This window comes from Carassius auratus, linkage group LG30F, assembly GCF_003368295.1.
Source record: "Carassius auratus strain Wakin linkage group LG30F, ASM336829v1, whole genome shotgun sequence".
NCBI classification, from domain to species: domain Eukaryota; kingdom Metazoa; phylum Chordata; class Actinopteri; order Cypriniformes; family Cyprinidae; genus Carassius; species Carassius auratus.
The window spans coordinates 2,758,099-2,785,372 of NC_039294.1; the positions used below are offsets into that span (position 1 = coordinate 2,758,099).

The following is a 27,274-nucleotide window of genomic DNA, read 5'->3' on the forward strand; positions in this document are numbered from 1 at the left end:
CCTCACCACTCTGTCTTCCTCCTCTGCTTAAGAAGGCTCCGCTTGATGAGCTGCAGGTGCGGCCGCTCAGCCCGTGATGAGCTCGTGCCGGTGATTCCCGTGTGTTGCCAGGGCGACGCTGACGAGCGCTCGGGACGCATGTCACAATATATATACACATCCATACATACATGTGTTAATTTGTAAATAACAATAAAATAACAGTGATGTTAACATTCATATATAGGTTAATGCAACTGTTTGTTTTTATAAACTAAGGGATTTGATTTATTTTCTATGATTTATTTAACAGCATTCCTTAACATTTCAAAAACTTTCTAGGAAAACCATCACGGAGTTTTGACGCTCCTTCAGCGGGGTTAAAAGGTCACAGACCAACGTCGCCCATGTCTCCGGTAAGATCTCCTCATAGCAAAATAAAATATCTACAGCACACTGTAAACAAAGTACAAATAATATGACCACACCGACTGACATTTATTGAGACTAGAGTAACAAAGCTGAAAATTGGCATCAAAGAAATAGATAACATTTTAAAATAGAAAACAACTATTTTAGACTGTAATAATATTTCACAGTATTACTGTTTTCACTGTATTTTTGATCAAATAAATTCAGCTTTTTTATGCAGAACTTCTTTCAAAAACATCAAAAAAATCTTAATTATTCTCCATGACAGTCAAAGAGCAGCAGTCGAGGAGGATCGCAGATTTCCCACAATCCCCCCTGGGCCTCCACTGCAATCCCACCACTGTCACCGTTACACTGTCAGATGCACATGTCAACCCATGGCCACAGCGGCACTTCGCAGGGAAGCACCATCTCCTCTCTGCTCACGCAACAAACACCACTTCTCATCCCCAAAACAGAAAAACTCTCCCCTGTACAAATGCACACAAGTGACAGGACCAGTTTAACAGGTGTGTTGATCTGTGTGGTTTTATAGGAATGGTTTACCCAAAAATGATAGTTGGCTAAAGATTTACTCACTCTCAGGCCATCTTAAGATGTAGATGAGTTTTTTTTAATCACAACAGATTTGGAGAAATGTAGCGTTGCATCAGTGTCTCATCAGTGGATGCTCTGCAGTGGATGGGTGCCGTCAGAATGAGAGTCCAAACAGCTGATAAAAACATCACAATAATCCACACATCTTGTAAAGCCAAAAGATGCATGCTTGTGAAAAACAAATTCATCATTAAGGTGTTTTTAAATTCAAACTGTTGCTTCCAGCTAAACTATTATTATGGATTATGGACTAATTTGGCTAGAGGAAATGGTTTGAAGTTAAAAAGTTTTTGCCACTTCCACACGAAGCCATCCCTTTCTGATCTTTTTTTTCCTCGTCTCAAGAAATATGTGCGTATTAGGGATGTGCATTTCAAGCAAAAGAAATAATCGATAATCGCTGGGTATTATTTGATTAGTAGTCGATAATTGCCCCCCCTCCCGTGCATGCACTCATGTACACATAAACACACATATATATAAAGAGAGAGAGGGAGAGAGACTATACAGGTGAGTAGGTAGTAGGCTACTTATAAGGACCCGCCAAACCGAGGGGGAGCTTTTAATTGAAACGACGTAAATAATATAGAGCCTTACACGGCTCATTTATCCTCATTACACAGCTGCTGATGCAGCCATTATAATAGTTTAGTTTGGGTTTTTAATGGCAACGTTGTCATATTGTATTTCGATTCTTTATTAATTTAATTCAGAAATATGATTGGAACATTTTATGTTTGTTTGTTTTTTAAATTGCCTACAGAGCTGCCAGCTCAAGACCGTGAGTTGAGCATTTTTGTCAACTCAAAAAACAAAAAAAAACAAAGATTAACGTCATAATATTTTAGGAATTAAGTCACAATTATGACAATGAAATCATGTTACATTGCATGAAGTAAAATTTTATATATTACACCTGTATACTCCGCCAAAAAAAAAAGAATAAAAAAAAAGTATGTGGCATCTGTCATTCTTCACGTTTAAAATGAAAAACAGCAATAGGCTTACTAATGATTTTTTTTAAACATGAATTGATTTATTTCATGAGAAACTAGTTTGTATTAAATTGTTCTGTTTTTTTTCAACATGCATTCAAATATTTATTCATTATTATTTTCGTGCTGCAAATATTAAACAGGAAAATAATTGATTAACATGCCGCATGAAAAGAAATGAATATCTCACTACAGATTAAAGAGCATAAAAACATTTATTGTTTGTATCTTATCTTAAAATTGACAGAAGCCTGACATTTTATTCCTTCAAAAAATAACAAATCATTTTAATGCAGCTAGCTCGTAATCATGACTTAATACGCGGGAAACAGGAAGCTTCTCTGTATTATTGCGTTTGCCGCTCAGAAACATTCACGTAATCATGCTGCACGTCTATGCTCCGGTGCATACTGCACACTAATTAAACTGAAGCTCTCTGGTCCACTTCTTCCAACCAGCCATGTCCGAGCACAGCACAGAGCAATCACACTCAACAGAACCGGGCTTTGGGGGTAAGACGCGCTCCGGCATGGTTCACATCCTTAGAAAATAATTGCACAGCCTAATGGATAATCGGTCATTAAATCGACTAATCGAATATTCAAAAATCGTGACCCATCGCTTGTGCGTACACACGAAAACACACAACCTTCTAAAAACGATGTAGTATACATGTCTGACCAGCATGTGGCGCTGTAATTCTGCCACAGAGTTGCACTAAAAATGGAGAAGAAGACTTGGAGCATGTGCATAAACCTAACAAACCTAACACAATAACAATAAAAAGAACATGGAACAATACATTTATTAGACCATTTATTAATTTATATTAATGTTAGTTAATAAAAAATACAGTCGTTCATTGTTTGTCCATGTTGTTATTGCTTTTACGTGACTCTGGTGTCTGACTAGGGGCGAGACGTGGGGTGATGATGTCATCTTTCACAAAATATATGGATTATTAAATAGCAGTTTCACTCTCCCAAATCGACGGATCCGTCTGGACAAAACGCTGATACGATAAAAAATATTAACATATACAGCTAACACATCTCTGTGTGGATTGATCCATTTTTTATGGATTTGTTTCTTATAAACACGTAACTTATGTCTTCTCAATATGTTAACTGATGGACTGGAGTGGATTACTATTGGATTATTGTGATTGTTTATCAGCAGTTTGGACTCTCATTCTAATGGCACCCATTCATGCAGAGCATCCATTGATTAGATACATTTTAGAATACCTGAGGGTGAGTAAATTGTTAGCGAATTATATTTACAGTAGGGCTGCCACATAATATTAGACGAAATGTTCGCTGCAGAACAGATGGTGGCGCCGGTGGGCTCACTTACTCCTTAAATACTCTCTTATTTTTGGTTATACATGTAACAGTAATACACCTTTCAAATCTGTGAAGACTGCGTTTATTTGTGTGCACTCACAATACTAACAAAACTTTGTGCTTTTGTAAAATAATGAAAGCAAACTTGATGCACTTTCTGCCGTCTCTGTCTCTGTGAACTTGAGAGTAAAACTCCATGTACACCTTTGCCTTACAGACAATAAAAATATATCTATAGAGAGTGAAATGTCTACTTTCAAATGAGCCAATTCAAATGGAAGTAAAATATTCTCAGATTATGTAATCCGTATGAATCATGCACACAGGCTCATCACTACTGCGGAGATGACGAGTCAGTGTCTCCGACTTCATCTCTTTAGCCGAAAACAAAGAAAGCACTAGTTTATCATTGAGTTATTAAAATGCTTCTCACTGTTTTTCCCTGACACGTTCATAATCATTACTTCTGACAGTGTGCTGTGGCAAGCTTTATGCGTGATCTTGAGTGCTTAATTAGACTTATGAAGGCATAAAAAAGGCTCATTATAATGATTTGAATGGTTTATTAATAAACGTGCTATTAGTTGACTTAAGCTTCAAATGAAACACTAGTCGACCAGAAAAATAGTTGAAAGCAGCCCTAATTTACAGTATTTTTACATTTACAACTATATCATGTCACACATAATACCTCAAGCACTCACTCCAATCGTAATGCAATGTCTTGTTTTGAAATGTTTTTTTAGTCAGTTTTTCAGGAAACATGGGACAGACGTCACCTACGAATCCATCAGAGAAAAGCCCAGAGTCGTTACCTGGACAAGCCAAGATGGAGTCCACAAGAGTAAAAACACAAATCCACACTTGATTACTTCATAACCACTGTGTGTGTGTCGTGTTTCTCATATTGTCTTGTCTTACAGACGGACACACGACGGATCACACACATTTCAGCCGAGCAGAAGAGACGGTTCAACATCAAGCTTGGCTTCGACACGTTACACAGTCTGGTGACGACTCTCAGCTCACAGCCGAGTATAAAGGTAACACTCGTTTTAGTGACTTTATCAGTCAGCACTTGAGAAAAAAAAGTGAAATGTGCACTTGTAGTGTAATTCAAATCTTAAAAGGGTGTCTTTATAAAAAAAACTGTTCTTGGAGATTATATAATATTAGCAAAATAAAAGTCCACTTAAGTGTGTCAAGAAATGAAGTCATGAGAGTATCTCTAAGTACATTTTAAATCATTGTTTTAATAATCTTGTGCCATGCTTATGTTGATAAACATACTAAAGCACGTGTAAAGCACTTGATTCTAATTTCATCTTTAGTGTTCTCTTGGATATTACTTTTGTAGTTAATATGGTTAAAGTACTAAAATTATAAAACTGAAATAATAAATAAATAAAAGCTTAATAGAAATATTCAAAAAACTTATAAAAATGACAAAAAATACTAACTTCAACTTCAAAATTAAAATATAAAAATTAAAGCTAATTTTAAATATTAATAAATACTGTAATGTTTCAAGTTTTAACAGTATATTTTAGTTTACAATAAATGTCAGTACATTTGGCAGTACCATATTTCAAAGAAAGCTTATGAATATAGTAATTATGAATATACATATGGAGATGTAAAGCATTCTTAAGTTCAACTAATTGCATTTAATATAAATATAAACTATAATGCATTTTCATTTGCATGCATGAGAACATCTTTTTCACAAGAAAATAATAGCTGTGGAATTTAGCTTTTAAGTTACTTCAGATGAAAATGTCAGTGGGATTTGTCATCTTATTTAATGTCTTCGATCATGTTTCCTCCACCTCTGTACACTCATTCCCGCTGGTCTCAGATCAGTAAGGCCACGACGCTGCAGAAGACGGCGGAGTACATCAGTAAGATGCAGCAGGAGAGAGCTCAGCTCCACGAGGAGGCACAGAGACTCCGAGACGAGATCCTCACACTCAACTCTGCCATCAAGTGAGTGTGTTTGAGCTGGTTTATAACAGGCTAGACATAGACATCTACATGAATGCGTGATTGTATCTGAACTATATGTGTGTAGTGTGTGTCAGCAGCAGCTTCCGGCTACAGGCGTCCCAATAACACGACAGCGCTTCGACCACATGAGGGAGAAGTTCAGAGAGTATGTGAGAGCTCAGACGCTGCAGAACTGGAAGTTCTGGATCGTATCCTATCAAATATGAAATAAAATTAAGCATCTCTGGTGAACTAGGTAAAAGAACTTAACTAACAGATATCACCATGCTTCCTACAGTTGATTAAAAACGTTTGTTTAAATGTTCAAAGGATGCATTATTTATTTCCAGAAGAGAAATCTAAACATAGGACAGGTTCAGGTTTTTATGGAAGGGATTTTTGATTATTTATTTTTTTTTAGCACTCCATAAATCACTAAATACTGTCAACAGCCAGAAGAGATACATTTTCACTTTTTTAAGAATTACATTTAGTAGAAAATCAGTGTTAATTAAAGCAACAAGCCCCAAGAAGCCGTGGTTTACAGTGAATTTATAACAGCTAAGGGACGTTGTTAGGTACAAGCTGTTATAAATTCACTGTAAACCATGGCTTCACGGGGCTTATTACTTTTATAAATGGTTATATCATATATGAAGTAAGGTTTCACAAAATAAAACAGAGCAAATAAAGTGTTTTGAAATTAGTAAAAAGTATAATAAAACTGATAGTTCCGGTCCTTGATTCTGATTGGCTTAGCCACGTCTGAAGCTGTTGTGAATTACTCCATAAACATACACCTTTGTTTACGTTTGTGTGTTGCATTTGTGTTTAAAATGTAGTCCCTCAGAAACAGTTGTGGTTCCAACAAAGTGGTTGCCAAGCAACACAAAGTAAACAAAGTTGTATGTTTGTACAGTAATTAACACAGCTTTAGATGTGGCTCAGCCAATCAGAATCAAGGACTGTCAACTATAATTTTTATATTTATGAACAAATACCTCTGTGAAGTTTGGTGTAAAACTAAAGTTTTGGATGCAAATAGATGATGTGTAATAAAGGAATCACATTTAAATGTCTATTTTGGAGGTTTTCTCTCTACTAGTCTGAAAGAAGATATGTTAAGGAAGTAAAGTTGCTTCAATTTTTTTTTTTTTAGCATGTCTTTTGGATATCAGCATCCAAAACATCTGTGCTTGTCCTGGTAGTAGGTTTAATTCTGTTGTTCTGATGCAAGTCCTCCACGTCTTCATGTTTTCCTGAACTGCAGCCGTTCTCTTAGTTCAGCATCATCATGGAGCCGCTGTTCGAGTCGTTTAACGGTATGGTGTCCACAGCTAGTGTTGATGATCTGTGTCGCAGCACTCTGTCCTGGCTGGACCAGCACTGCTCTCTGCCCGCACTCAGACCCAGTGAGTGACCAGCACCTCACTTCCTGTCTCACCTTCACACTCAGACCTTGTAATCATTTACTGCCTTTGTGAACGAACCACTTTTCTTCATCCTGGCATATTTATCGCTCCCTGCCTTCTTGTTTATGTGTGTGGGTGTGTTAGTATTTTATATTTTAAATTGTATTGCCTAATATAGTATATATATTGTAACGATACAAACAAATCTCCATATTCATCGGGAAGAAGGAGGCGGGAACCGGCGCACAATCAAAAACTCATTTTAATAATCAAAAGTAAATACAAAACGGCGCACCAGCCCCTCACGGACGACTGGTGCGCATAAATAAAAAGCAAACATAAAATAATGTCCCAGGCCTGGTCCTCTCTCGTCCTTCACGGTCGTCGCTCCAGTTTTATATCCTTCCATCTCCTACGTGGGACTCGATACTAGCGGTGGGGCTCAGGTGTAGCTCATCCCCAATCACTACACCTGGCCTCACTCCTCGTTCCCACGCCTCTCGGCCCCGCCCCACTCGCCACATATATATATATATATATATATTAGTGCTGTCAAATGATTAACCACATCCAAAATAAAAGTTTTTGTTTACATTATATAGGTATGTGTACTGTGTATGTTTATTATGTAAATATAAATACACACACATGCATGTATATACTTAAGAAAAATATGTTACGTTTGTATAAATATATTTAAGTATGATATCATTTATATGATGTATGTGTGTCTTTCTGAATTAGAAATCGTTCTACTTTGTTGATTTGCTGCTCAAGAAACATTTCTTGAGTATCAGCAATGTTGAAAACAGTATTTTTGTGGAAGCCGCGATAATTATTATTATTATTATTTTTTTTTTTTCAGGATTCTTTGATGAATAGAAAGTTCAAAGGAGAAGCATTTATTTGAACGAGAAATCTTTTGTAACATTTGAAAGGACTTTAGTGTCACTTTTGACCAATTTAATGCATCCTTGCTGATTAAAAGTATTACTTCTTTCAAAAAAATGTTTTTGGGTTATTTAGAATAAATAACTCTCCCACTAGGTAAAATTAGTTGCCAAGCAACAGTCAGAATTGTTTACAACAACAGAACCTGCTTATCCAATCAGAAATTGAGTCAGATCGCTCAGGTAATATCAGTTTTACTGTAACGCTGCTGTCATGTGTTTCTCTCCAGCTGTTTTGAGTTCCCTCCGTCTGCTCAGCACCTCCACATCAATCCTCTCAGACCCCAGTCTGGTTCCTGAACAGGCCGTCCAGGCCGTCTCTCACGGACGTTCATCCCACAGCTACAGCCAATGACAGCACGCACTCTCAAATTGATAAAATATCAGTGATTGTGATACTGTGGAACGTTCTGTGCCTTGTTGACATTTCCAAATGTAATTTCAGCTTTGGAATGTTCAGATGCTCTTTTCAAAAGATCCTCCTGGGAATAAATCTAAAATTGGACTAATTTTCTTGATTGTGGTTGTCTTGGTGATGGTATCTTCACACTCATGTGGGATTCTGCAGTGCCCTGTAACTTCTGTAAATCATTTGAGGCACAAATCCCTTTTTTTTTTCTTTTTTTTTTTTTTTTGCCAGGTTATTAGGTAATTACCTATTATCCAGTAAATTATCTGTGAATTTTTAAAACCCAAGAAATTACCATTTGAAGGGTTTCTGCTGAATCAGGTGCAGACAAGTAAATTATTTAATTTTGTGTTTTACATTTTTTTTTCAATGATTTGAAAAACTGAAAAAATGCTATTCTTCAAGCATACAGTTCTGTTACAAAAGTTATTATAAGAAAAATACCAAGCAAAAACTAAATGCATACATGTTTAGAATATTGAGAAAATATTGCAATTTAAATAACTTTTCTATATGGATTTATCGTAAAACTATATGGATTTATTTATTTCTGATGTCAAACCTGATATGTCAGGTGAAAATCTTCAGTGTCACATGATCCACCAGAATTAATTCTAATATGATTATTATTATTTTTTTTTTTTTATGTTAAAATAAATTTTATCATGGCCATAATATTGTTCAAAAGCATAATTATTATATTTAAATAAATGTATAAATAATAAAATGTATTAAAAAATGAAATTTTAAGCAAATATTAACACAATATTAAGCAGCAAACTTGTTTCAACACTGATAAAAAATAATTTTATATATTATAATTTATTTTCAAAATGTTTATATTACACACAAATGTTAAAACCGATTACCGGGTGTTTGCTAGTGAACATGTGAACCATCACATATTATAAATATCTTTAAATTTCTGCATTATTAATTATTGTAATTATTAGTTCTTAATTTGGCTGTTTTGTTTTTCGTAATGTTATGAACTGTTTTGCGTCACGCCGCGGTTGCTCCTCCTGAGCGCTGGAGGGCGCTGCGTCTGATGCGGCTCGTCTCGAATCGTCCCGTTCTCTGCAGCTGCGCTGTCCAGCACCCAGAGCGTTCAGCACCGCGAGCGAAGGACAGCTCCCGAGCTCCGAGAAAACAGCCGCAGACGCGCTTCAGCCAGCCGGGTCTACATCCACACGACCAACCGGTAAGATTACTCACCGCTTCCCGTCAAACACATGCGATAACAGCGCTGAAATAACACATCAAACACGCACAACCGCCGCGGCGCTACAAGCTCTTAATGTGATTAAACGCGATTATTTTCAACACGCTCATTCTTTTGTTCTTTACACCGTGTTTATATGCCCGTGTCATTAAAACACACATAAATGACATTTAATTTGAATATTTTCCGTGTTTAACGCGCTCTCATCTTGACCGTCTGACAAACTGCCGTTTTTTTTTTTTGCCGTTTGTTTGGAACGGATGAATGTATTTCAGAATTGTATGCATTTTGTTGTATTTTTTTTTATTTGAATGATATAATAGCTCGAGTTTTTGGTCAAATAACGCTCTAGTGGTTTGTGACGGTTATCATCATTAGAAATCTGATCCGAGTCATAGAGAAGCAAGCAAGCATAATAAATCATGATGGATACAAGTTTTTTTGTTTGTTTTGTGTTTTTTTAACGTTTTTTTAAGGCTCTGAAAATGTTAAAATGTAAAAGTTTCTTGTCATGATCGGAACAATATGTAAAGGCTACAAAAACGTCTCTTAGAACGTTCAGTTACAAATTACATCATGATGTTTAGAGAATGTTCTAAAAGCGTTTGGTCTCAACGTTAAAAATACGTCAAAATCTGTCATTCTAAATACATAATTACCTTACAGAGCTTTTGTTTTTGAGTGGTAAAGCTGTAGAGATGGGTTTGTCTGTGTTTTAGCCATTAACATCTCTGTGAGGTGTGTGAGCGTCTCCCCTGTACATGAAGCTCTCCACACTCTCTTTATTCTGGGGTCACTGGCTGCTCAGAAAGAGATGAATGCACTCATGACTTAATGGAGGGGAGTTAGTTATCCACGGCTGGTTGAGAGACGTTTCCCAAGGTGCCGTTTTAGTCTGCATATGCCCAGTAATGTAGATTTATATCAGCAGCACGCTGGCTGGTTCGAGAGGGTTTAGTAAATAGACATGTCAAGGTAAAGAGGTATAAAGGTAGTTAAGTTTCAGTCATAGCCCGTAGCACTTTTTTTAAGCTCTTCGAAGCTCATTAAAGCACACACTATACAGCGAAGTCGTGTATATTTATAGATATTTTACTACTAGATACTATGACTAAATCATTCTGCAGGCAAAAATGAAAAGTAACTGTTTATATGCGTAATCAAATTTTCATTATATTGTCACAACACTGAAAAATGTTGTATTCAGAAACTGCTTGTGCATTTCATGAGTAATTACAAGGAAATGGAAAGCTGAAATGTTGAAGTAGAAAGGTATTTCACCAATTCCTTTCTTTTACGAATGGGTTCTTAAACCTGCCTGTACGATAAAGTACAAAAATGTGCACTTTTAATGTATGAATTCTCCAGAGAGAACAAATGTGATTGCACTAGTAGGTAGGGTGCTGAATTTAGGTCTCTCTCACCCCCTTTTCCTCTTTTCTCTCAGCCTCCATTTTATCAAAAGTGTCTTCTCGTGCCATCCTAATTCTCCCGGCATCCGCCGTTCCCCCGAAGGGCACACAGATCCTCGGGGGGCTGGTTAACGTGTGTGTGTGTTTTCCAGCATATGTCTGTCCTCTATAGCCGTACACTGGAGTGTGTTTAATGCTAAATGGGAATGCTGACTCTCAGCCGACTTCTGTCTCTTCTTTCCTGATCTATTCCTGTCTATTTATTTTTAAAATTTCACAGCAGCGTCGCTCTTAGAATGGCAGAAAAATTAGCAGAAATGCATGTAGACCTTTTTTGCTATTTCTGTCTGTTAAAAAAGATAGAAATGCAGATTATCTCACAGACGCAATTCAATTAAAAAAGGCTGAATATATAGGCATGCTTGCTTCATCTTGTTTAAAAGATTTGATGGATAAATCGAATATATATCGTCTCAGTCTTGCCGTTCACTGCTCAGTGTATTCTGGGCAATCTGGACAGCTCATCTGAGTTCAAAGGTCGTTTCAGACAGAATATGCCAAAAAAGGATATAAATAAAACCATTTGAGTCGCATCAAAGACAAAGTTCATTTGTAAAGCAGTATTATTTGCTCTCTTCTGACAGCATGTGTTTGACATCATGAGATGTTTATTTACTTTCATAAATTGCATTTATTTCCTCTGTGCAATGCAAGAAATTATCTTAGACAATGTTGGTATTTCTGCAAATCATCGCACAGTTTCAGACAGTGTAGAGATCACTTCTGAAACTCTAGAGGAGATGCGTGTGAGATTACTGGGATCTTTTGCCAGTAAAATTCAGTTTGTCCTCTATTGCTCTCTAGGAGAGATAGCTGAGATATCGAAGCCATCGCATTTGTGCTTCTCTCCATCCTGTGTGTGTGTTCAGAGATCTGTACATCTGCACTGTCTTCCTCTGAATAATGGAGGAACGTGTGTGTCTCAGGAGCTCAGGAGAGTGCACACACACACACACACACAGATCAGGTGGAACGAATCAGGTTTCCAGAAACAATAAGAGGCGTAGCAGTCCTCAAACATCACCGCAGCATCTGCCTTGTCTATGTTCAATATAAATAAAGCAATTAATTCTAATTTTCTGAAAAATGTACCAAAATAGAGTTATTTTAAGCATAAAACAAGAAAAAGTGGGGTAAGAAAAATTTACTTAAATCAGAGGGAAAACAAGATTATTTTCTGGCTTCATTTATGGGTTTTATTTTTCTTTTTTTTTTAAAAGCAAAATCTTACTTAATTTAGAAAAATATTTCAAGGCAGATTCCTTCTCAAGTAAAGTATGTTGATATAAGGATATTTCCATGTTTGTACTGGAGAACAAGACACAAGTATTGAGTGAGAAAATCATTTGCTCTGTGTGTGTGTCAGTGCAGCATGTGAAGCCTAAAACCTCAGAGTTGCTGTAAAACACACACACATTTTTCTTGATGGGTGAAGATGCTCATTTATGCCACTATTTTAATGGATTGTGAGGTTGTTGTTTTCCTTTTTTATATGTTTACTTTTTTTTTTTTTTTTTTTGCTATGAATATAGCTGTGGTTGTTGACTTGGTGCTAAATGATAATCAAACATGCATAAAGTAAAAAAAAAAGGATGTGGGCAGCTGCAGTGCAGTTTGTTTGTTCACTGTGTGTGTGTGTGTGTGTGTGTGTGATGTTTTGACTGACAGCCCAGGACAGCTCTTACAGCTCCACTGAACTTTCCTCCCCTCTCTCTGGAGACATTTCTGCTTTCTCATAAGGTGTTCACACACACAAACACACACACACACACACACACACAGACTAAAATGTGCTGCATTTACATCACAGATGGTACTCAACAGAAACCATCTGTAATGCAACAAGCATCACTGTAGAGTATACACCAGTCCTGCTTCTAATCAGACGCTCAGATGATCACATGACCTGCTCATTATCTCTGGTTATAATAGAACAGCCATATTCATCTTTTATTCTGTTGCTGAATAGTTATAGAGAGAAGACAATAACATGAACAAACATGCCTTGAGCAGCAGAGACAGACAGATAAATACACACTCTTCATGTTTATTTAGTGTCTGTTTACACTGAGGTTAAATAGTCTTAGTCTTATACCATAGATTTGGTATATATAGGGTTTCATGTCACAGTCCGATCTCAAATATAAAGATGGGAAATGACCTTTCTGAATGTTATCATGTGTGTGCTGTCAGACGGCGTATTACTCATGTTCTATAATTGAAGTTAATGACAACATTCAGAGACATCCAAGTGCCCTTCATAGAATGGATCTTAGAATTATTACTATGTTCGGAAACATAGGATCAGCACACATTAAAGGACATTTTTTATCAGAATCTTGATGTATAAAGCTCTCTAACAGAAATGGATTTGGTGTGGTGTTTCTGAGTATCAGATGAAGGCAGAGATTGAGGGCACTTACTAGTGTTCTGCTGTTAGAGCTCGATAAACACACGATCCAACAGATGCTCAGATCGGGAGGAAGAGAGACATTTCTGAGACATTTTGATGCACGTGTGCAGGTTAAAGTCGAATGGTTTGGCATACAGTGGAATAAGTTTGTGAACCCTTTGAAAATATCCAGATTTCTCAAAAAATGTGGTCTGATCTTCGTCAGTTGTAGACACAATCTGATTTAAAAGCAGGGTTAGTGATTTGATTGTTATGCTGGTTGAAAGTCTCTTTACATCCCAATAGCAATTATTACGTTAAGTGGTCTAAATGTATTTATATGTATTTATATAATCTGTGGAGGGAGTAGGACCATAAAATATTTCTTGAGCAGCAAATCAGCATATTACAAATGATTTCTGAAGATCATGTGACACTGAAGACAGGGAATTTTTTTTTACAGTTTTTCCATTCAGTCTTCTGTGTCACTTGGAAATATGTCATATTGTGCACAGTATGTAAAATGGTTTGCAGCTTTAAGCTTCCCCCGATGACATCTCCTGTATTGTAGAAAGCAGAGGCAGCTGTGAATTTTGTGATGATATGATTATCTGAGAGGAACCTGCTAGAAACCTGACTTTGTGATGATCATCCAACCATGCAAAGAGACAGAAAGCGAGGTCAACAGCTGGCGAAAATGGATGCAGAGAGCGAATCTTGTGTCCATATGCCTTCGGCTGTCTGACCTTTTGCAGCAAATGGAGATGACTTCATGTGAGCTGAGCTGAGCCCGCGGCTGGTGAATAACATAACCTCGCTGTCTCTGATATCTGTCACAATACACTCACAGCTGACATGCTTGTATAGCGCTCTGTGGGAGGGTTAAATCATTTGTATGTGATGGATGTTGTGTTGTTTTCCACAGAGAGGTGAGAAGAGAGTAGCAGGCGATCTTTTTTTGCCTTAATCTTTGTTTGTTCATGTACTCTGATGTGGCTTAAAGGATTTTTTCCAATAATAGGAACCAAATAGAACAGCCATTATAGCCCAGAAGATTCAAAATGCAAGAAGAAACATGCAAATAAATAAATAATATACAATCGAATGAAAAATACAATCAAATATTATAAAGATTTTTGTAAGAAATTAATAGATTTATTTAGCAAGGATGCATTAAATTGGTTAAAAGTAGCAGTAAAGATTTATATTTCAAATAAAAAAATATTGAAAATTTTTTTATCACAAAAATATATAAATATAAATTTGATGAAATAATCAGCAAATCATAATGTATTAATTTCTGAAAGATCATGTGACACTGAAGACTGGAGTAATGATGCTGAAAATTCAGCTGCACATCACAGGAATCAATTACATTTTAAAATATATTCACATAGAAAATGGTTATTTTGATTTGCAATAATATTTCACAATAACACTGATTTTACTGTATTTTTGTCTAATAAATGCAACCTATGTAAGCAAAAATAAAAAAAGAAAGTTACAAAGCATTAAAAAAATCTAATCTTCCCTTTAACATTTGAACATTGGTGCATATTTTATTTAAACAGTTTAAAGCATTTGACATTTTTATCTTTTTGTATACACTCGCCTGCCACTTTATTAGATACACCTGATCTCAATCCAATAGAGCAGCTTTTTTAGAGCATTCTCATCATGGATGATGATGGACTGAGTGATGATATCATGTCAATATGGAGCAAAATCTCAGAGGAGTGTTTCCAACACCTTGTTGAATCTGTGCCACGAAGAATTAAGGCAGTTCTGAAGGCTAAAGGGGGTCCAACCTAGTTCTAGCAAGGTGTACCTAATAAAGTGTCCAGTGAGTGTATGTTGAGCTATAAATCTGAAATCAGAAATGATTCATTGAAACGGACAGTTTGAACTTTTTTACAGAAATTAATCAAACCACTTATAATGCCAGTTATAATTGCATAAATTCATACTTGTGTGTTATTATGAGACTAGAAAACCACCTTAAATCATTGTAATATTCACAGCGTTGCTTAATTATATAGACGTTACACTTAGTGTTGTGTGTTAGGAAATACGTTTTTGATTATTCAGCTCCCTTGACTAAAAAATGCAATATAACGTGACAAAAAAAAAGTGATTTAGTGTTTTGTCACGGTACACTTCTACAGGTTGGAAAAATAGCTTTTTAAAAAAAGCAGCACTGGAGACAGGTCACACTGCTGAAAGATGAGTTAAAGTTAGTAACGCTGCTGTTAGTTAGCTTAGCTACTCTCCAGCACTGCAGGACAAACCTTCACCCGCCGTTCATTTGTGTTCTGTGAGCATGCCGCCTCCTGCTCAATTAAATGCCACACAAAGAGTGTGAGAGAAAGAACGGCTGAGATCCAGTCATGGAATATCAAGAGAAATTTCATGCCTGCTGCTCTTTCCGTCAGGGTAAAACCGCCTACTATTGCTGTGTGTTCCTTCCCCGGGAAACACCCGACCTGGAGACCAGCCTGAGAGTCTGTGAAATTAGAAAAACACAGAAAATAGATTAAGACGGAGGAGACACAAAATCTCAGACAGTAATTTGATAGATTAAAGGTGCTCTATGGTACTAAAGCATAAAAAATACAATTATATGTTTGCAGTTATTTAGAAGTTCAAGTACTTGTTTCTCCAAACTATGAATTCCGTATTTTGAAATATACTGTATTTTCCGGACTATAAGTCACACTTTTTTTCATAGTTTGGCTGGTCCTGCGACTTATAGTCAGGTGCGACTTATTTGTCAAAGTTAATTTGACATAAACCGAGAGAAATGAACCAAGAGAAAACATTACCGTCTCCAGCACCAGAGGGCGCTCTATGCTGCTCTGTGCTCCTGTAGTCTACACTGAAAACATAGAGCGCCCTCTCACGGCTGGAGACGGTAATGTTTTCTCTTGGTTCTAAATAAATGCGACTTATAGTCCAGTGTGACTTATATATGTTTTTTTCCTCATCATGACCTTCTTTTGGACTGATGCAACTTATACTCAGGTGCGACTTATAGTCCGAAAAATACGGTAAGTTCCATGTCAGAATGTCTGTTTTTGTTTTGGTCTCTGGGACTCCGCCCTCTGCCAATTTAGCCAGTAGTATTTCAACACTCCTGGGGTGCCTTCTTCGTACATTGCTTAATACATCCAAGATGATATCATGGCGCTAATCAGGATCTGGCTAATTCTGTTGTTATTTTGGCTGGTAAGAAAAAGTAAGAAATTCTGTTGTTGACGCATTCATGGTTTGGTTTAAAAGGGGCTATGTATCGATACTTGAAACTATGATCAGCAGTGCAGCGATCGGCTGTTGCAACTCCAGGATGAGCTTCGAAGTACCCACCAATCCAAGATCATGCCAAATCATCAGTAATCAAATCCATCTGAATTAGCGATGTGAAAACACAGCGTATTGCAGCCATGGAGGCCAGCAAACAAACTGGGTCAGAGATCGCAGATCCTCGGCATCCTTTTAAAAAGCTGTTCATCTAAACCAACTCATAAAGTTACAGTGTAAGGCTCATCTTCTTCAGGTGTTAGTTGTCTTAATCCAAGTCTCGGATTGGGGGTGGAAGAAACAACGCTCTTCAATATTTTGAATTTGGACTGCAGTTCCCATTGTAACCACTAGCTGTAAATATTCCATACCGTATCGTAAATGAGGTTAGAGAACAATATAGAGACTTTGTTGTTGAAATGTTTTTGTTTCAAAAGTCTTTTAAACACTTAATATCAAATACAATCCCTTTTATATAAGAACACTACTGTTTAAAAGTTGGGGCTCAGTAAGATTCAGACATTTATTTATCAAGGATTCATTAAATTGATCAGATGTGACAGTAATGTGACAAGAAAATTCTGTTTCAAATAAATGCTGTTCTTCTGAACTTTGTTCATCAAAAAAATCCTGAAAATACATCACTGTTTCCACAAGAAGAAGAAGTATGAAGTAGCTATGGTTTTCTGGGCAGTTGCTAGCTTGTTGTGTTTCTGTGGGCAGCACAGAATCGTGTGGCTGGTGTTTGTGCTGATTTGCGGTGAGTTTGTGGTTCCTCCTGAAGTCTGTAGGTCGGCCGGGTGGAGATCAATGGAGGAAAGCCCTTGTTGCTCCACGCTCAGTGTGAAGACAAGCAGCTGTGTCCTAGAAGCACAGTTTGACTTTCCTTTACCGTGATCCAGATCAGCAGAGGACAGAATTACCTCCCAGGAAACCAAACTGTGAATTAGACTGATAGAGACTCTAGCAATATGTGACAGCGCACCAGCCAGTGTTGTAATTATAAACTAAAACTAACACATTTTTGTTAATTGAATAATTTTTTTAAAATAAATATTATATGAAACACTTATAATAGTATGGCAATGGCAACTATTGAAATACTACCATACCACTTTTGCAGACTATTTTAAAAAGAAATGCATTATTTATTTGTCTTCTTTACCATGTTAACTGTCACCTGGACGCCTAGGTTTACTTCTCTATATTACAATGAAATCCTTATCTAATCATGACAAACTTATATCGTTGGAAAGGTCTAAGGCTCCTAAATAGATATTTTACCAATCTATTTTGTAAAAAAAATTATGTAGGAGAAATAATAGATTCATTTATGGCAAGAGTGCACCTCAAAAATCTACATCATAACAGGAGTTCTGACCTTTGACCTTTTCACACTTTAGAAATCATCAGACATCACTTGAAAACTTAAAATCTCAAAATTCATCCTTTGAAACCCATTCAATCAAATTAAAATCAAACATTGCATTACCGTGAAAATGGTACATCAATATCATGTTACAAAATGTTTTCAGTCATGAATTATAAAAATGTAGGTTTGGATCAAGCACTTTCAAGTCTATCTTCAAATATGTGAGTCACAGTTAACAGGTTAAAAACTAACTGTATAGTGTATATATTGTGTAGAAGGTAGTGTGCAGTATGCTAGCATGTGAGCATAGCAAGCTCTTGTTTGTGTGTCAGAATCTGAACACACATTAATGATGGTGTACTGTTTCATCTTGATCAATAATTCATAACACTCAAATGTCACAGACAGCATTTCTCCAGAACACAGTGGGGTGAAGAGCATGTTTAGGTCAGTGAGTGCCTGCAAGGATGTGGCTATGGGGTTGTCTATATGATTAAGGAAAGATTCTCCTTGTATTTTATCTGTCACTCTATACGACTGTATTAGCACTGATTCACTGGACGCTACAGATGCTTTATTTATCTGAACTGGTCCTGTGGTGTCTCTCATTAAGAGGAGTGAAGGTGTTTCTGTATCAGCGGTGTTGTGAGTGTCTGTCCACAGTGAGCTCTAGTTAGTTGTTCATGATACATGTTAACAGTTAAAGTGCATGCAATCCTCCTGTGTGCAGAGATGAGCGTACGACTGCCTTCAGCAGCCCAGAAACACCTAGAATAAAAGACTTTACACAGATCTGACAGTTACACTTCTTACGCTGGAGATCATTTCTGATTTATGTCCTCACAAAGCTTCTTAAACAAAGATCTGACTTATCTGTTTAAAAGACCAGCTCAGAGCGGTATTGATTTCCCATTCTGGTTTAGACCCTTAGAACCATTTAAAAAAAGCTGGTGAGTGACTTAAAGGAACAGTTCAAGCAAAATAAACTTCTGTCATCATTTATGAAGTAATTCCTACAACAATATATATATATATATATATATATATATATATGTGTTTTCATTAGCAGTGTTGTGGGTAACGCGTTACAAAGTAACGCGAGAGTACTCTAATTACTTTTTTCCTGAAATTTGTAACTTAACGCGTTAGTTTCGTGCGTAAGTAATCAGTAACTTCGTTATTTTTAAAAAAAAGTAATCCGTTATTTTAAGGAAAGGAAAATCCCGACTGCAGCCTGCTTTTTGTCAGACAGTAGGCCTAGGTCTACTGTGCCACCTGCGGATGTATCAGCGGAGCCGAAGCTCTGTGATCGTAAAGTCAATGGCTGTGATACGTCTGTGCCCTGCGCCTGACCCTGTGTGTGTGTGGGTTTTTTTTTTTTTCGAACTCCCGGCAAGATAGCAGAGAGGACAGCGCTTGGTTTATGGAAGTACGCACATTATTTTCAATTTGTCAACGAAAAAGAAAAGCACATAACGGTAAAATGCACACTGCTTTGGTGAAAAGCTTCTGTCGACCGCCAAAAATTCTACCTCAAATTTAACGCTACGTTTTAATCACTACTTTGAAGAGTAAATGTAAGAGGACTGTGTTAAAGCGAATTTAGGCTTGTGACTGTGAGTGACACTTTAATAATAATTAGTTCGGCTATTAAGCGATTTGTCATTTGCCTGTGTGGCAGTGAAGGATTTAATTCGGTTTGTTATCATTTTTGTTTGACAGGCAGCTGTTAATTTCTGTTAGATCATTGGCTGGCTGGTTGTTCATCATTTCTAAATGGATTTAAATCTGCAAGCCTGTTTAAGGTTGTGTTTACAAGTAAGCATACTTGTACTTTGATAACTGCATTATGATAATAAATAAATAAAACACCATGTGGAATAGCCGATTGCTGACTGTCTTTCCTGTTATTGTTATCCTGCAGTGTTAATTAAGTCGGATGACTGACTTTATTCATTGTCAGGAGTCACGACTTCTAGGTGCATTTAAAGGGGCCGGGGGCTGTGTCTGTCATGTGTGAGCCGCTGCAAACGGCTTTAAATTTTTGGTAACGCATGAGTACTCTAACGCGTTACTTTTATGAATAGGTAACGCTGTATCATAACTGATTACTTTTAATTGATGGTAATGTTGTAACCTAACTAACTACTTTCCAAAGTACTACTTTTTTTCTACTAGTTTCCACTACTATACCCAACACTGTTCATTAGTGTCCTCTAGATATACTAATACAGACGGGCAGTGCACAAAGCACACGCTAGTTAAGACATGACGCCCCATCATCGAGTGCACAGATATAATCACATCAGCATCATAACACAACAGCGCTGCGATTATGAATCAGAGCCGAGAACAAGTCATCACTCATTCAGACGTGGAGACAGAAAGAGTTTATTTGATTCGCTGGCTGGGTCCGTGCACTGCATTCATATTCAACATGCATTCAAATGAAATCAAAATTGATCCTATTGTTCAAAAGATTGGTCTTTTTTGAAGGAAACTAATAATTGTATTGAGCAAGGAAGGGTGCATTAGGCTGATCATAATGCATTTCATATAAATAGTGTTCTTTTAAACCTTCCATTTATTTTTGATCAAAAAATAAAATGTGTCATGAAAATATGATGCATCACAGCTGTTGTCAACATTGATAATAATCAGAAATTTCAGAAACCGCTTTCCTAAAAAGTCGTTTTTGGCTCGTTCAGTGCCTTGATTTACAGAATAGGTTGCACATGCTGATATTTGTTGAGATGGAAAAGCTTTCACCCATCACTTATTTAATAGTCTATTTTCTCGTTCATTCTGCTTCACTCACTTATTTCTCCTTTGGAGGATGTTGTATGGAGAGAGAGAGCATCACGGATGCTGAGGGTCAGAGCGGATAGGGCTGGAAATCACCTGTCTGCTGATTGATCTCTCTATCAGTTTATCTCTCTCTCTCTCTCTCTGCTCATTTCACGTGACAATGCTCTCTCGGTCTCCCTTTGGCTCTCTTCATCATCTTTTATTATCATTGTCCTTTTCTCTTCATATGCGGACCGAACCTTTGCCCTTCATGCTTACTAATGCCAAGCAGCTGGGATGGAACATGTGCTCATATAATGTTGGATTATGTAATAATCATAAATTTAAAGAGCAAAAATTCTGTGAGCATTTGTGTTTTTCTAAACCAGATTCCCAAATTGGTTGAACCTTTTGAGGAACCTTTAGGTAACTTTAAGAAACTGTTTTTTTTTTTTTTTTTTTTTTTTTTATTATCTTATCTGGTCCAAGTAAAATCACATCAAAAATCCTGCAACCGGGTGAACTTCTGTTGTGTTCATTTATTTTCACCCTCTGCTCACCAAGCCTGCATTCATTTGATAAAAATACAGTATAAAATATAATATTGTGAAATATTCTTGCAATTTAAAACACCAATTCTCTATATGAATATATGATAAACTGTAATTTATTTCTATGATCAAATCTGTATTTTCAGCATCATTCCTCCAGTCTTCAGTGTCACGTGATCTTCAGAAATCATTGTATTCTGATTTGCTGCTCAAGAAACATTTCTTAATATAATCAGTGTTGAATTTCATATATTTGTGGAAAATTATATACATTTAATTTTTCAGAATTCTTTGATGAACAGAAACTTCAAAAGAACAGCATTTATGTGGAATCGAATAGATAAAATAAATATATAATTATATATAATTCACATAATATGTTTATTTTTTATGAATTGTAATTATTTTTCAATTTCTAGTAAAAATAAATGATCCACATTAGTACCTCAGTTTTTACCTTTTGTTTGCATGAAAAATATATTTATTTATAAGGAATAAAACAAATTCAATATTTATACAAAGTATAACTGATTTATAATTTTTCATTTAAATTGATGTCTTCAAATATAACAGTACACAAATCTATTATACTAGATGCATTTTATAAAAACACACACCTTTGATCAGGTTAATGCAGCCTTGCCAATGTAAAGTATTAATTTATTTCCAAAAATTGTCCTGTTGTTTGCCAAGTAATGTTTTTTTTTTTATTTTTTGCATTCAAATTTGCGTTTCCAAATCCAGTTGGCTCCAAATGAAGACTGTATAAAGCATGGGCTCTTGCTTGTTTTAGTTTAATCAAAAGGATTCCTGGAAAAGCGGTTGTGTTTCTCTCAACACCTTCATCATGTTCTGCTTCGGTCAGATGCTGGGGTCGCTGCAGCGCTGTTGTCCTTGAACTTCCTGTCACAGACTCTCTCCACACGCTAGAAACCAATCCTGCTGTTGCTGTGGATACACATAGACCGTCATCTCTACACACACTTCACTATTACACATCCACACTCCACCTGCAATCCAGCCCTCTATCCCTCCATTACTCTTTACTCAATCAAGAAGGAAAAATTCTTCTCTTGTGTAATCTGCCAAATGGGGTGAGCAAAATAATCTTGTTTTCTGTTTGAAATCAGATTATTTTGCTTGTTTCAAGCAAAAACTCACTTAATTTTGACAGTTTTTTTCTGAAAACAAGACACTAATTTATACTTGTCTAGAAAATCCTTCTTGATTTAAGAATTGTTATATATTTTGTCTGGTAAGAAAAAGTAAGAAAAGTATTTCTTGCGAATTTCTTCACCAGACTTGATATCTTCTTATATGGTGGTTTTGCTGAAAATCAGTTTCTCTGTAGAGAAGATGAATAGGATTTTTTTTCAGTTTTTATTTTTTGGGTGGCTTTGACAGTTATAGCTTTCATTCAGCAGTGATGCATTAAATTGATCAAAAGTGACAGTAAAGACGTTACAAAAGATTTCTGTTTCAAATAAATGCAATTCTTTTGAACATTAAATTCATCGACGGCTCCTGAAAAATTAAATGTATCACGGTTTTCACAAAAATATGAAGCAGCGTAAGTATTTTCAGCAGCAAATCATCATATTTTCATGATTTCTGAAGATCATGTGACACTGAAGACTGGAGGAATGATGCAGAAAATTCACAGGAATAAATTAAATTTGACGATATATTCACATGATTAATATTTCAATTTTTTTGTGTTTTTGCTGTATTTTTTATCAAATAAATGCAGCCATGGTGAGCAGAATAGACTTCTTTCAAACCCTTAATGCAGTTGTATGGTTGCTAGGCTGTTTTGTATAGTTTCCATATGGTTTCTTAATGTTTTTTACATATTTTATCATCCACCAGGTGATAATTATGCAAATAAGATGCTGAAATCCTTAATTTTTTATAGCTAATTTGATGCCTGGCCTAAACCCTAAATATGAATAGTATACTAGTGATGGTTGACTTAGCGAACAGCACTAATCATCTTCCCAATGATGTGAAATCCTTCCTGAAGAGTCTGTGAAGTGCTAATGAAGATAATTACTGTTTCTGTTCTAACTCGAGATCTAAAGTGGGCGGCGTGGGCGGAGACTGTACATATAATCCTGTTGATACGAGCATGTGAATGAATGAATGTTTCATTAGTGGAGACTCTAAATGAGCTGCTATAATGAGCACATTGTTGCTGTAAAGTCCCAGTGAGTCTGGCTGCTCTTTTTTTGGACATCCGTCTCGCTCTCGCCCCATTTCTGTTGTCCTCTCGTCTTCCGCTCTCTCGCTGGGTTATTTCTGAGGTTGTGGGCATCAGAGTTATTTTGGTATCATTGAGATACTAATAAAGTTAATGTTTATTTGTTGTGCATTTTTTTATTTGTGTAGTAAACCATGTCTATGTATTTTTTTAAATCAAGTTTTAATTTGTAGTTTTAGTTATTTTAGTACTCAAAATGAACCTTAACAAACTGTTAAGCAATTAAATCAACTTTGTTTTTAGTTTTTCAGATAATTGTTTCAATTTCAGTTTTTTAATTTTAATTTTAGCTTTGATAAAAAAAATCCTGTGCGTTTGTTTATGTGCTGTTTTTTTTTTAATATCTATATATAGTTTGTATTTGTATTTTATTTTTAGTTGTTTAAGTGCATCAAGTAAAATATTTGTATTTATATAATTATTTATATATATTTTTTATCAGTTGTAGTTTTAGGAACTTATTTTATTTCAGCTAATGTTTATTTTATTTTAAATAATAAAAATAATGAAGATGCAAATGTAAATTTTTTTTTTTTTTTATCTGTTTTTACTCATTTTCATGCGTGCATATGTTTCATTTTTTTTTCAGTTTTAGTTTTAGTAATTTAAGATCTTTCTTTCTTTTTCTTTCTTTCTTTCTTTCTTACCAAGGCAACATTTTTCATATTCAACGTAATAAATTTTGTTTTCAAATATTTTAATTATTGAAAACAATAACACTTTCACTTTCCCTCCATTTGTTTGAAATAGTATGCAGTGTACTAATTTAGAGTCCCTCTCTGCTCATTCTCTCGCATCTCTCACCCACATACATCATAAAATAGTTCAATATCCCATTAAAGCTACAGTATAAAAACACAGCTGTGGGAGTAGAAGAAGAAAGACGACTCATTTCCTCCTCTATTTTCTTTTGGATTGCTTCTGCTCCTGTCGTCGCTGCTTGCTTTCTCCTCGCTCATTGATTTCCGCCTCCATCTTCTCTCTCTATTCATCTGTCTAAACCATCTGAGATTTGTGTGTTTAGCTGTTTTGTATCACTTGACTTTACCCGTTTGAATTGTGTGGTTGGAAATGGATACCCGGCATGTGTTTTATGACCCTGAACATGGAGTCAATCAAGCGTGATCTTCAATTATCAGCAGACCAGCGCAATGTGTCCATGGGCTCCACTCCAAACCAACAGAGCTGCCTACCTAGACAGCATTTTGGGACTTGTTATGAAGGCTGTTTAAAACAGTAGGTGGTCAAATTATTCTGCCTTTTGACGCTAAATTCTAAGGCAACATCGCATGCAACTTTCACAAATAAGATTATCTTAGAATGCAATGCAACAAGCTAAATTGCCCCAAAACTGTGATGCTATTTCAAAGCCAATGCAAACGCTGACTTCTCTAGGGTTTTGGAGTGAAGCCGTGAAGTGCTGTTCATTTGCAGACCCTTCCAGTGCAATAGTGCGGTGTGTTTGAATCAGATCTTCTTCCAGTGAAGATGCATGTCTAAATAAACTAGTGGGAATCAAGATCCTCTTCACTTCTGCTTTTGGGATTATTCATCGCTCTCCCTCTCTTTCGCTCCCTTCACAGCTCTTGATTACAAACTTTTTTCTTTAAAGTATGCTAATGGATGTTGTGACCCAGATCTGTGTGTGTGTGTGTGTGTGTGTGTGTGTGTGTGTGAGAGAGAGAGAGATAGGAGGGACATCTGGCCTTTGAGGATTATGTTGAAGTGGCGGCCGAAGCCATAACCCTCATACTCCAGAGAAATCACTTTCTGCATTTGCTCTGAAAAATTACTCAATTATATATTTGTGTGTGTGTGTGTGTGTGTGTCTTTAGATCAGTCATATGTGAGTTACAGCAGATGCTTTATATCCCGAATGACTTCAGAAATCTAGTAAGCTGTCTTGTTGGCTACTAAGTCAAATGAAGCTCGCAGTCATGATGCTTTTTTCATTTCTCAAATTAAGAGAAGCTTGAAGAGAAGTTACGTCACTGCATAAAAAAAATTATCAAATTACTGCGAATTAGGGATGTGCAACAGTGATCGAGTACTCGAGTAATCGACCGCGACAGCGATGATCGATCATGTAAACGATGATTGAAATTATTATTAAATATTTTTTTTTGGGATTGGTTATGGCAGCATGTTGGGCGGCGCCCTGGTCTTTGATTGGTTAGCGTCCCACTTGATGCCTCAGAAGACATAAGAGAGACAATCGTGGCCTCAAAATAACGTAGTAATGGCTGGCTTCCCTTTGAGAAGAACAGTAATAGAAAAAATAAAGTTCAGGGTAAGCTGTGCAGCGCCAAGCTGTCACACAAATCTACAACAAATACAATGCGCTATCATCTAAAATGTGTACATAAAATATCTGGCGATAACAGAGCGGCAACTCAGATGAGCATTGAATCACTTGCCGTAAGACTTAAATGCAACGCAGGCAGAAGTTACCGAGAAGACGTCAAAGCTATTCGCTGAAATGGTGGTGAAAGATTTGCTGCCCATTAGTTTTAGGGACAGAGAAGGTTTACTTGTCCAGTGGTGCCTGGCTGTTCCTGCAACATCTGTTTCAGCGGAGCGAATTTATTCCTCTAAATGTGAACAGGCTGCGCACTCGGCTCTCATCTGAGCACGTAGACCGCCTTATCTTTTTGAATAGACATTTGAATGTTTCACCGGTCGTGGTAAATATAATATCCATTTTTTTATATAATTATTATTTTAGTTTTGAGTTTTAGCCATAGTTAAAATATCTAGGCTATTTGTTCTCTGTTTTAAACCTTATAATAGTTGTTTGGTTAAACTTGGTGAACTTTTTTCTTTATCTTTTAAAAACTAAGTTTCACCGCTGGATCAAAATATGCTGCTAAAGTTATACTGGAAGACAGTGTTTTGTTAAAAAAAAAAATGCAGTTGAATAAAGTAGCAAAAAAAGAAAAAGTATCTTTGTGTGTTAATTTTTAAATCAAAGACAAATAATGAAATGGTCTTTATAAAATAAAAATGGACTGGATATATTTGTAGCCTAATTACATTAAACATATTCGTAGAGATGACGAAAATCAAAATTATTTGTTTGTCATAGTTTATATCTTAAATATATTTTAAATCTTATTCAATTATTTAGCAATAATCAGTGATTTCCATGCTGTTAAATAATATTTTGGTTGATCAGAAAGTGCAAATTGAATACAAAATATAAATTAAATATTAGAATACATAAAAAAAATAACGATAGTGACACTAATGTGAACTTTTGTGTTTGTAAAGCGCAATCCGAGTTACACTTTCGGTCATGTTCACATCTGCATCGGCAAATTGTTTTCAGATAAAAGTTGCAAGAGCTAGTGTCTGATTAATTAACATGAACAATTATGCTGAAATCGCTGCATATCATCAATTCGTTTCATGCTCATATAAGCAATGCCCGATAATGATATTGCTCTTAAATGTTTTATTTTTCTATTATTATTGTTATTATTTTATTATTGATGTTATAATAATGCAGCCAAACTTTTTTTCTGTCATATTTGTGGGCATAATGCAATTCATATGTCTTCGAAAACGCGCAGGTGGATTATGGAAAAAAAAAAACTTAACTTAAAAATAAAACTTAATTACAACTATTACACTTAATAACGTAGATGAAAACATAGCACAAATCTGCCATGCATTTATAATGAGAACTTTATAGGAATCTATAGTAAAATCTGTCCTTGCCCATCTTTCAGCGCGCTGTCATGAAAATGCATCAGCGGGAGCTCGCGCTCTCTCTCTCTCTCTCTCTCTCTCTCTCTCTCTCTCTCTCTCTCTCT

The 27,274-nt window shown here is 36.0% G+C and overlaps 2 protein-coding genes across 2 annotated transcripts in view; both read left to right on the plus strand.

Moving 5' to 3' along the window:
- The window catches only part of mlxipl (MLX interacting protein like), a 32,996-nt gene extending 24,789 nt beyond the window's left edge, over positions 1-8,207 (plus strand). The window contains exons 10-17 of the mRNA XM_026240579.1: positions 322-395; positions 680-920; positions 4,096-4,193; positions 4,273-4,392; positions 5,208-5,335; positions 5,421-5,544; positions 6,618-6,747; positions 7,928-8,207. Coding sequence (XP_026096364.1) covers positions 322-395; positions 680-920; positions 4,096-4,193; positions 4,273-4,392; positions 5,208-5,335; positions 5,421-5,544; positions 6,618-6,747; positions 7,928-8,052 — 1,040 coding nt within the window. The 3' untranslated portion in view covers positions 8,053-8,207. The remainder of the gene's footprint in view (positions 1-321; positions 396-679; positions 921-4,095; positions 4,194-4,272; positions 4,393-5,207; positions 5,336-5,420; positions 5,545-6,617; positions 6,748-7,927) is intronic.
- Positions 8,208-8,957: 750 nt separating this feature from the next.
- srrm3 (serine/arginine repetitive matrix 3) overlaps positions 8,958-27,274 on the plus strand; it is a 73,167-nt gene continuing 54,850 nt past the window's right edge. Inside the window, exon 1 of the mRNA XM_026240615.1 lies at positions 8,958-9,307. Within this exon, the coding sequence (XP_026096400.1) occupies positions 9,155-9,307 (153 nt within the window). The 5' untranslated portion in view covers positions 8,958-9,154. The remainder of the gene's footprint in view (positions 9,308-27,274) is intronic.